The sequence below is a fragment of the Miscanthus floridulus genome, chromosome 10 (genome assembly GCF_019320115.1).
Source record: "Miscanthus floridulus cultivar M001 chromosome 10, ASM1932011v1, whole genome shotgun sequence".
NCBI lineage: Eukaryota > Viridiplantae > Streptophyta > Magnoliopsida > Poales > Poaceae > Miscanthus > Miscanthus floridulus.
This window is the reverse complement of record NC_089589.1, coordinates 76,933,386-76,945,444: the sequence shown is the minus strand read 5'-3', so window position 1 is coordinate 76,945,444 and position 12,059 is coordinate 76,933,386. Positions and strand designations below refer to the sequence as shown.

Sequence of the window (12,059 nt, the reverse complement as noted above, 5' to 3'; positions counted from 1 at the left end):
ATGACGATGACAAGCTCTGCGCATGGATGATAAGGATGGACAGCAACTTACATACCAGCATGTATAGACAGAGCTGGTACTGAATTTGGATCATCCACAATTCAATTGGATATTTGTTGTTTTGAATATACTTATATAAGATCTATTTAGATTTGAATATCTATATCTATCCCCATGGGATCCGATGATGTTCAAATTAAAATTCATCTGCAGTCTCTAATGTCTAGCTTAGGTTTTCAAAGTGAAACTGATATGTTGATTTTGCCGCACTAATATACACATAGTAGGCGGTTGTTATAGTTAGTCCTTTCAAACAACTTTCGATCAGTTTTATTAAAAAAATTTAGATGTCAATGCAATATTTTTATTCCTAGGGTTCGGCTTTTGACATGGAGTTCGCTATTATATATAGCCAAACCAATATACATATATTAGCATGTTGTCATATATATAAAATCATCGTCTCCAACAAATTTTAATTAATTTCGTTAAGAATTTAAAGTGTGAACGCAAGAGATTTTCATTTTGAGAGCTAGCTTTAAACATGGAGTCAAAACTTAGACATATTACTTTCGCTATTGTTGGATCGTCGTGGATGGATTTGGATTTTAAAGTTGGATTAGATTCATTAGTCATTTGGGATTGGATTTATGTTTTTTCCTTAGATTTTAATTGGACTTCTCCATTTGGATTTGGATTCTAATCCATTACCATCTCTAACAATATATATACTCCTTCTATCTCAAAAATTAATGCCATTCTCGCTTTTCCGCGGAGTGCACAATTTGACCAAATTAATAAAAATAACATCTACGATGTAGAATAAGTATACTTAGATCAATTATATAGGGTGTATATATATCTATAGTAAATTTATTGGAGATATAAATGTAGATAAATAAAATTGATCAAATTTAAGAAAAAAATTGATTTGTGCTAAATGTAGAACTACTTTTTCCTGGACGGAACGGGAAACGAGTACCATGCATCCGTAAATACCGTACGTTATAAAGTTTCCCTCTTTCCCGTGCTTGAATGAAAACTGAAAAGTCAAGCCCCCGTGTACCGCGCGTTACACCCTGTTTTCCATGCATGCTCTCCGGCCACGGCAGGCACACAAGAACAAGAGAAACGACTGGCTACCTGCTGCAGTTGTAAAGTTCTCTACCAAAGTACCAAGTGCAATATATAGACATCACAGCAAGCTCCGATCCATCACACCTTTCACACATCGAGTAGTACGTTGGTAAAGAAGCGACTAGGCGCCATGGCGTCCCGAAGGTGTCCACGCCAAGTGGATGTGGCGCTCCTCGCGGTCGCATTCGTGCTCGTCTCCGGCCTCGCCGCCGGCCCGGCCACGGCGAAGCAGACGAACCAGGTGACCGTCTTCTGGGGCCGGAACAAGGACGAGGGGTCCCTGCGCGAGGCCTGCGACACGGGGCTCTACACCACCGTCATCATCTCCTTCTACAGCGTGTTCGGCCACGGGCGCTACTGGCGGGGCGACCTGTCGGGCCACCAGCTGAGCGGCGTCGGCGCCGACATCAAGCACTGCCAGTCCAGAGGCATCCTCGTGCTCCTCTCCATCGGCGGCGGCGGCCACGACTACTCGCTCCCGTCCTCCCAGTCCGCGGCGGACGTCGCCGACAACCTGTGGAACGCGCACCTCGGCGGGCGGCGCCGCGGCGTGTACCGCCCGTTCGGCGACGCCGCCGTGGGCGGCATCGACTTCTACATCGACAACGGCGGGGCCGCCGACCACTACGACGAGCTGGCGCGCCGCCTTGCCCGGAAGGGGGTGCGGCTCACGGCGTCGCCGCGGTGCGGGTGCCCCGACCGGCGCGTCGACCGGGCGCTGCAGACGGGGCTGTTCGAGCGCATCCACCTCAGGTTCTACGGCGACGACAAGTGCTCCTTCAAGAACGGCAGCACCTGGGGCGTCGTGGAGGAGTGGAACAAGTGGACGGCGAGGTACCCCAAGACGGAGGTGTACCTCGGCCTCGCCGCGGCAGAGAGCGGCGTGCCGGATGGGGCGCAGGGCACCATCGCGGTCTACCTCAAGTATCTCTACTACCTCCTGCTGCCCGAGGTGCAGAAGGCGCGCAACTATGGCGGCGTCATGGTCTGGGACAGGTACGAGGACAAGAAGACCGGCTACAGCGGCGTCGTCAAGGGCTGGGCGTGACGTTACTTAGCTTGTTGGTTTACAGCTATTAATCAGTATGCGTATGTACGTATGTACTACTAATAATAAACAGAAATTCTATACAGCATGCACTCTAGTGTTTTGGAGCAATCCAACACTCAATTCGATCTCTTCTTTTTCTCTTCCCTTCTTCTTCAAATCTAACGGTCTTAGAAGAAATTTTATGGGAGGCAGGCCGCCCAGGCGGTGAGGGACAACAATTAGGGTTCCGGTGACGTAGGAGGCGGCGGTGGGAAAGAAGGAGGCCGCCGCGGGTGCGGTAGGATCTCGCCAAAGCTCCACACGGCTGTGGTCGCGGCGGTAGAACTTCGATGATACCCTACCGCGCCGGCAGAGTGATGAGCAGTGGGTGGCAACGGCATGTCAGGAGGAGGAAAAAGATGTGAAGGAAATAGTATTTGGGCGGCTTAGAGCAAGGCTAATAATATAGCCGGCTTGCTGGCTGTAAGGTTCTTTGCAGCCTTCTCTCAGCCTACTCATATAATAGTTGGCTCTTTACAGTTAACACATGGCCCACTTGTCTCTCTCACATACTTTCTTGGTTCTTGTGCCCAAGCCGGCTGTAAACTTACAGCCCGCTTCTCCTCTCTCTCCTCCCCTCTCTCCTCCACCTCAGCATTTAGTCGGCTTACAGCCTGCTATTATACTTGCTCTTAGAACACTAGGCATAGACAGATTCATAATAAAATGATCGAGACCCATATATAACAATGCTATATGGATCCAATGTCGTTTATTATATGTTCTGCTAGTTGTTTTGCAGGACATGATTTTATTTTGAAACGACAGGTCAATGAATCAGTCTAATGTTGTTTGTTGTTCTACTCAATGGAACAAGGAGTATGCATGAACAAATGTTCTATACCGATGTCTTTACTTCCTGCCGCGCCATGCCACTCGGGTCTGTTCGGTTGCTCGTTGCAGGAGCAGCTTTCAGCCATCCAAGATAGCTCAGTCTCAGTAATACAGATCAGCAACAGCTGAAATAGCTGATAAAACCGCCGGCTGGCTTGCCAGGTTTTAAATAATAATGCCTGAATTACACGGTGGCATAAGGTTACATTTGCAAAATCAGAACCTAAGAATATATATAAAATGAATTCAATTTACCTCCCACAAACGATCACGGTAAATATGATTTTCCTCTATAATAAACTACACGAACCAATTTTTTTTAACCCATCTTCAATTTTAAGTCTGTTTGTTTTTTCACCTTGGATAGTTCTGCTGGTGATTTTGCTGACGTGTGGATTGGGTGGTGGTGGTAGGGGTTGTAAATCGAACTAAATTGAATGTTGAGGGAGGTAAATCGGACTAGATTTTTTTTTAAATATATTCAAAAGTTCATAAAAATAATTTTTTTAAAAATTATTTAAATATTTTTACATGGAAAAATAATGCAATTAAGAAACCCAAAAATTGATTTAATCTTAGGAATTTCATTGAAAAAATTGTTTTACTTCGAAAAACTATGAAACTAGTTTTAATATTTTTTTCCCTAAAATCATGCTCTATCTTATGGTGCCTAGCTTGAAATTGTTTGAATATTTATAGACTTTTGTTGGTGTTTATTTGCTAGTAGAAGCTCTTATTATCTATTATAATTAATCGATGTTGATCATCCGGACTACGTAGAAGCGCTCGTAAAGCATCGTCAGGACCATGCATATGGCAGGACGCATGCAGCCACCCAGGCTAACATAACTACTCTGAAAATTAATTTATCCAGTAAAGGGGACCAACGCCTACCCTGTTACACATACGTAGTCCAGACAATGCTTCTACGTAGTTTGACGATAACATCGACTAAGTACAATAGATAACGAGAGCTTCTACTAGCAAAATGCACCAAGATGAGTTCATTAAGATTTAAACAATTTCAATCTAGGCAGCATAAGATAGAGCATAATGTTTTTTAAAATCTAAAAGTAGTTTCATAATTTTTTGAGGTCAGACAAATTTTCTATGAGTTTTCTAAGATCAATCCAAATTTTAGGTTTTTTCATTGTATTATTTTTTGATGCAAAAAAATTTAGATATTTTTCTAAAAAAATATTTTATGTTTTTGGATATTTTTAAAAATATCTCTAGTCTGATTTACCCCCTCTGTCATAGCACCACGTTAGCAAAATCATCGTAAAAACCATCCAAGGTGCAAAAACAACGTTTTTAAAATGTGATGAAGTTAAAAAATAGTTTTGTAGTAAATTGGACAATCGCGATTGTTGAGGGAGATAAATTAGAATTTTTCTTAAATCCTAAAATTGAAAAAAAAAACAATATTTTCCCCAGTCAGCTCGATCGGAGCCCATCTAAAGAGTAAGGACCCGTTCTTGGCCCAAGGTTCGAACCGGACCCCTTCATCCGCCGCTCGACTGGCCGCTTCTCCCACTCCTCCATGGTTTAGGCTCGCCGTCGCACGCGCCCCTCCCCCGGCGCCGTCGCCAGCGCGCGCATCTTTTGTTACCGCCGCGATGCCTCCTTCCGAGGGCAAGAATAGGCACCCATCGGCGTCGCACCCCTCCCTCTCGCTCCTCCCGAGATTCCGGAAGCATCGACGGCGAGAGAAGCGTCGACCTCCCATCCTTTGCCGCTGCCGCCGCCGCAGCGGAGTTCCCGGCGCTCGTGCCACGCGGCGGCGATGGATGCTTTGCTGGCGCCGTCGCCGAAGTGTCCCCCAGGGACGGGAGCCGCGGCGGCCGCTTGGGGAGGCTCTGGCTCTCCGAGGCGGCCATGGTCGGCGCCGGGATGCGGCCCGGGTGCCTCGTCTCCGTGAGCTCCTGCTTTCTCACCTTTTGTCCCTTCGACTTACGACTGTTTGTTTCTGCAAATTGTTTGTGCGAACCAGCTTCGTTACATCCAGAATCAGTTCAAGGGAGTGCAATTTCTTGCTCAAATTTATATTTGCGTTTTGACTGGGAGGCACCCTTGAATTTATCACAAGGGCACTGAAGACCATTTCAGTCTTATGAGCTCCAATTTGACAGACATTTATAGGCCGTTTGGCAGGGCTCCGCGAGCGGCTCCAGCTCCAGCTCCTGCCGAAGCCCTGCCAAACACCGATGAGTAAACCAGCTCCGCTGCCGAAGCCGCAAGGGAGCCGGAGCATTTCTTGTGCTGCGCGGACGGAGCCCCAACCTGGCTCCTCGTCCATCCGCGAGTGAAAAGACATGGAGGCCACGGCGACGCGAGCGCGTGGCAGCGGTGCCGAGGCCATGGGCGTTGCAGGCGCGTGGCACGGTGGCGAGGCCATGAGCGGCACGACGGCGAGGCCCCTGCGAAGAGCTAGCAACACAGAAAGAGGATGATCTACTAGCAAGGATAGGAGAAAAGATAGGGTTATGTAAAAATATAAGAGAAAAAGAAAACAATTGATGCTCTAATAATTTAGAAATAGACCAGGGTTCCTAATGCAAAAGCAACTATTAGCTTCTCATTACAGATTCAAAATCGCCAGGTACTTGTAAAATATGTAATAAATCACAAAAATATAAATAAAATGTAAAACCAAATTTTCTAGGTTGGATCCAACTAGATGTACACCGTAGTAAAATAATAAATGAGGGTATTATAGACATTTGTCATCTTTCATCCATTCCAAAAAAATAGGAGGAGCCGTTTAGCCAAACGTTTCCAGAACGGCTTCAGCTCCTCCAGAGGAGCTGCTCCTTCAGAGGAGCCAGAGCCGGAGCCATTTTCAGAGGAGCCAGAGCCCTGCCAAACAGACCCTTAGTAATTGGTATCAATTCCGGTCGGCATGAGTCCACCCATCCACCCACGCGCGCGCGTGTGTGTGTGTTTTGGAATAACCCATGTGTGTGTGTGTTTAATGTGCCAAATTGAAATGCGCATGGACTTATGCCACCGTGATTGTGAAACAGACTTTATAGTTGCATTTAAGCACAAAATTACTGGTTGCTTTTTTTTTTTTTTAGAAAACGTGGTTCTGAATATACCACTGAACTGACTGATTACACATTAATACCATTGAAAAAAAGATAGCTCCTTGTAGAAATAAACCGATAGCACCTTTTGTGTCAATCCATCTATCTTCTCTATTGGATACCTAGTTCATGTTCTTGAGGCAGACCTCATTCCCATCCTTGAGCACACTGCTAGGCGCCCTCCTTTTCATTAAGCCACCACACCCCAAATCAAATCTGCAGGCCACCAAATTGACCCACCCAATCCAAATGGAGGTTTTTGTACTGTATGAAAAGCTGTTTATCATAGTTCTTGCATACTTATTGTTTTCCATGGATGCCTTCTAATTGTTTATAGATGTATAGAGAGGAGAAATTTAGGATAATAATTTTGTAGTTGGTGGGTTCAACTGTTTTGTGCTTTACAGCCTGTAAAAAGGGAGCAGCAAGGCATGGATGTAAAGCAACCTGCATATCTGCCTAGGTTTTTCTGGAAGTTGATGAGGGGTTATCCCAGAATCTGCCTAGAAATCGAGTGCAAATCATTCAGCTCATGCCCTCTTTCCAGCACCTAGTTTGCTCGAGCCTAAGACTTGCCTGCCCCAATTACCACCTGCCTACTCCAGTTCACCGCCTGCCCTTGTGCCTATTCCAGTTTAGCATCGTGTCCATCAGTCCATAGGCCAAGGAAGAGTATGGTCTGTGTGGCATGAACTGAACTGGGAGATGGGTGAGAAAAACAAGCACTTCAACGGAGAAGGCGGATGGATGGATGGAAACATGACAGTGATGGACACAATGTTCATTGAAGTGCTTGTAAGAATCTTTTACGGGTATAGTGATGATGCAGATATTTTACGGGTAATAAAATGTAAGAATCTTGACCTTAGTCTAGTTCCACCTGAGGTTGGATCTTCCAGTAGCAATGAATCAGAGTCTGACTGCTGTCCTGAAAGTAATGGAATGGTTATGGAGACATGCAAGAAGATACCTTCTGCTCCACTGCATAGGAAGGAGTCCTTGTACTCTTCATTCAACAGTGGCTCTTCAATGTGCTTGGATCAAACCACTGCAAGATCAGCATTAGCAGATGAAGAAGTTAAACGAGTTGTTGCAGACTTCAGCTCAACGGTGGCTTAATGGTAGACAGTTATTAAAAGGGAATTTTGTTCCTCTCTCAATGTGCGGAAAATTGTCTTTGTTTGTGGTGATGGGAGCAGAACTTGATGGCTCTGCCCAAGGTGATTTGTGCAAGAAAGGGAATACACTGTCTAATGCAGAAGACTCAGCTAACTTGGGGGAAACCCTAGTTTCGTTCCTTGTTGATAGAACCACAAAAGTGCATCTGTCTGATTCTGTTTGCACAGAGAAGCTTGGCCCAGATAAGGTAGATTTACCGTCAGAACTTTATGAATATGATAATAAAAGAAATGAAGTTTCCAATCATGCTCCAATGCTTGGTGGTTTATCTAAAGAGTCAGCTATCATAAAAGGACTAATTTCATTTTCACTGGCTGATCATATTGGTTTGCCAAGGTATTGCGTAAGCAGATACACCCTTCCCCCTGTATTCTGCTATAAAAAATCATTCTTTTCATTTGGTAACATTTTTGATTAATTTCAGATACAAAGGTGTTCTTCTTTATGGTCCACCTGGAACAGGGAAAACTTCTCTTGCCTCTTCCTATGCCTATGATGCAGGAGCCAACCTTTTCACAGTCAATGGACCAGAGATCATTAGTAATTATTATGGTGAAAGTGAGCAATCTCTGTATGATGTTTTCAGTTCAGCTAAGAAAGCTGCGCCTGCTGTGGTTAGATTTTCTTCAAATGCTTAGCTGCATTATCTTTACTGTCATGTCAACTGCAAAGAAAAATCCTGTTAGAGTTACCTCTTTATTGTAATTTATAATGCTGAATCTCCCCTTTGTATTAGAAAAATAACAACATTTTTTGATGACTTTTGTGACCAGTGTTTTTTTAATGATACAAGCAACTTGATTTTTTGTATAGTAGCACTGTATTATTGAGCCCAAGCTGCCCTAATGTCTTGATGTGCTCTGCAACTCTGAAGTCTTAAAGTTACATCTTCTAATTAAATTCATGAACCAAACTTGTTACTCTTTTCACACTCAGGGGGCAGATCACTGATTGTATAAGGTTTGAAGTATTTAGTTAGCAAGGAGCAATACTATATATTTGACATATTGGTATCCTATAATTAGGGTTCTTATCTCATCACATGTTGCCATTTGTAACACTAGTATGCATCTATCTTATGTATCTTTGTTCCTTTTAGATATTTATTGATGAATTGGATGCAATTGCTCCATCAAGGATGGAAGGGGGCGAGGAGTTATCTATTAGAATGGTGGCCACTCTGTTAAAACTGATGGACGAGATAGGCCCTAGTGACCGACTGTCCGTGTTCTCTTAATTGCGGCTACTAATCGGCCTGATAGTATCGATCCTGCACTTTGGTGTTCTGGAAGATTGGATAAAGAAATTGAAATAGGTATAATCCTACTATGCTGTCCATATGCTTTTAAAGTAAAAGGGTCGTTGATGTAGTCTCCTCTACATACACATGATGCTTTTAAAGCTAAATGCCTGTAGCTAAAACGAATACTTATGGATATGCAGAATGCATTAGGAATGGAATGGATTATGTCATGCCTTTAGGTAATTATATGAAATGTAGCATCATGCCTTTAGGATTGGTCAATATTTTTGACTTATAAGGAATGGAATGAAATGTATTGTGTCTTCTGTTGTCCCTGGTAGGTAATTATTTTTTATGTTCTTATAGTTTTTTTTTCTCGAAAAACGCAGGAGAGCTGTGCTTCATTATATTAAGAAGAAAGATGGGTTAAGAACCCTTTACAACACACACCACACACCACACTGTTTGACTGATTACATTCGCGCCCGTGAACTAGCTGTCGAGGCGAGCGAACCATACATGCTAACCATCAGGGAGTGGGGCAGTCAGGAACGACAGCCCCTGAGCACCTGCCATGCACCATAACCGGTGCTCCTCCCCTGCAATGACCAAGGCCCTGGTGATGCTAGGCGTTACCCCATCAAAAACACACCGGTTTCGGTGATTCCACAATGTCCGGGCCCCAAGAATTATTAGCGAATTTAGTCCTTTCTTCGTCTCACCATTCACAGCAGAACTTGCCTTCTCCCACCACCCATCAAAGGAACTGTCTGAAGGTTGTGGAACTAGAACATGGAGCCCGACTTGCTGAAACAGAATGTACCAGAATTGCCTTGCGAAAACACATGATACTAGGATATGGTTGATGGTCTCATCATGCTGATCACATAGAGGACATTGTTCAGGGTGAGGCAATCCTCGCCACGCAAGACGATCCACGGTCCAGCACTTATTATGTGCAACCAGCCACAAAAAGAAATGACATTTGGCCGGTGCCCATGTTTTCCAGATCCGCTCATAGGGGGCAAAAAGTGTGGAGCCGAAGAAAAAACCCTCATATGCAGATTTGGCCGAGTATTGCCCACTAGAGGAGAGTCGCCAAATATGTGAGTCCTCAACTTCAGGATGTAGCTCAAAACCAGATAGGAGGTCCCAAAGTTGCCAGTCAAGGCAGTTTTTAGTAAACTAAGGTTAGCTTGCATATATAGATGGTAACAATTTTAAGTAGTCTTGAGTTAACATGGTTGTCCAATGATATATTGTTGAGTCTAAAACCATGTTGTCCATGATTTGTTGTCTACTCACTGGATTGTAGGAGTGCCATCTCCAGCACAGAGGATGGACATACTTCGCCACCTTCTAATTGGAGTGCACCACTCTCTCAGTAATGAGGAACTTGAGTCTATTGCTCTAGACACCCATGGGTTTGTGGTTGCTGATCTAGCTGCACTATGCAATGAGGCTGCATTGATTGCTCTTTGCCGTTTCATCAGCCTAAGAGAAAATTCGAGTCTACAACTTGGTCATCCTGACTCTAGTGTAGATAAGTTTGTTTGAGATACTGGTCATCCTTTAGGCTATCATGAAAGCTCATTATCATTGTCTTTCTCAACCATGTCATTGGATGATTGTCCCTCTGCAAATAGCGAGAAAGATGAAAAAATATTGTTAGTCAACAATGACGACTTTCAGAAGGCTGAAATGAAAATTAGACCAAGTGCCAATGCGTGAGGTATAGCATCATCTATCCACCTGCAAGGCTTTAACTCTGTAACTGTTGGCTTCTTATTATATTACAGTTCCTCTATATATATGCATTTGACCTGCGTAAAAGTGATGCCAATTGTCAATCATACTCTGCACAGGTAATGCTTGAGGTTCCGAAAGTACGTTGGGAAGATGTTGGTGGTCAAGCCAGTGTCAAGGAGCAGCTTATTGAAGCCATCCAATTGCCGCAGAAATGCCCAGAAGCATTTGAGCGTTTAGGGATCAAACCCCCCAGTGGATTGCTAATGATAGGACCACCAGATTGCAGCAAGCCACTAATGGCTCGTGCTGCAGCTAGCAGCTTCTGAAGCAAAATTGAACTTCCTTGCAGTTAAGGGTCCTGAATTTTTCAGCAAATGGGTCGGAGACTCTGAAAAGGCAGCGAGGTCGCTATTTGCAAAGGCTAGGGCTAATGCACCAGCAATACTATTTTTCGATGAAATAGATGGGTTTGCAGTAACTCGTGGGCTTGAAAATGATGGCACGTCTGTTGCTGACAGAGTCCTTTTGTCAGTTGCTTGTGGAAATGGATGGTGAGTTCTTGTCGCCCCATAAACGAAATTTCTCTTATGTTGCTTCATGGCTGTTCATAAACTTGCTGATAATTGCCTTAGGCTATAGTCTAATCGCCTTATATATACTCACTAACGCTAGTCACTAAACTTTTTCGTTGACTAAGCATCAAATGATGTTTCCATTCAGTTATTGATCAATTGGAGTCTTAGTCATTTGCTCGCTCCACCACAGTTGGAATGTTGGTGACTTGCTGTCTGACACATTTTGTTATTTAGAAGCACCTATTGGTCTCTAAATTTTGATGATGCATAATTTACTATTTGGTGGCAACAGGTTTGGACCAGAGAGTTGGTGTAACTGTTATTGCAGCTACTAATCGTCCTGACAAAATTGATCCTGCACTTCCGAGGACAGTTTGTTCATTAGGTCTATACAGTGCATTGTTTGGTTTCACATGTAATGCTTCCTACAATCCTAGAAGCATACGTACTAAAGTAGATGCTGTGGCCGCAGCTTTTCACTGTACTCCTTCTCACATATCCACTGCGGAAACAGCCGCTGTGGAGAAATTTTTGTTGCAACTTGTATCCTAAAAGCGATTCCTTTTGTCATCTCTGCCACATCACCTTTGCTCTTTGAAATGTAAATACAGAATCTTGTTCTATCTAGAATCACCTTTTCTGTACTTGTTTTCTGTGCGGTGCCCGTGTCCGTTTGTCAACAAATGAGAAACGAAACCACAAGATTATAGAGAAGTCATTTGAAAGTTTACATTGACAGTGCTTTTGGTCCCCTCTGCATTTGTTCGCGAAGGCTTTTTTGTTGCGTTTCTCTAATCCTCGCATTGGTTCACGCCGTGCCTAACAAGCACATATGCCTGCGTGTTGGCCACCGCTGGCACTGATCCCAGTTCACGATGAGGTTTACTCCGTTTTTTTACGCCGCGCACCCAGCACGCGCTGTGTAAAAAAAGTGTACCACCTGCTAAAAGCAGCCCACCAAAAAGTAATAAACTCTATTTTTCAGGTGCCTGAAAAATAACATCTATTCAGGTAACGGCTCTGAACCATCAGATGAAGATCTAATGGACCTAAATTCACACAAAGAAAGGGCAGATCAAAGGAGCACCACGTCGCCTGAACAAAAGGTAGATTTCAGGCACCTGCGTTTTAGGAGATGTGAACAAATAAAAATGCGCACCTTA

The 12,059-nt window shown here is 43.9% G+C and overlaps 1 protein-coding gene and 1 pseudogene across 1 annotated transcript; both read left to right on the top strand.

Annotated features, from left to right (window-relative positions):
- Positions 1-1,236: 1,236 nt before the first annotated feature.
- Positions 1,237-2,185, top strand: LOC136484916 (xylanase inhibitor protein 1-like). The gene has a single exon (XM_066481889.1). The coding sequence runs from the start codon at positions 1,268-1,270 to the stop codon at positions 2,183-2,185; it is 918 nt and encodes a 305-aa protein (XP_066337986.1). The 5' UTR covers positions 1,237-1,267.
- A 2,669-nt stretch (positions 2,186-4,854) lies between these two features.
- On the top strand, positions 4,855-11,549 carry LOC136486780 (calmodulin-interacting protein 111-like; annotated as a pseudogene).
- Positions 11,550-12,059: the final 510 nt, after the last annotated feature.

Bases quoted from the DNA above. Each gene is read 5' to 3' on its own strand.
- LOC136484916 (XM_066481889.1), top strand. From the start codon at position 1,268: ATGGCGTCCCGAAGGTGTCCACGCCAAGTGGATGTGGCGCTCCTCGCG.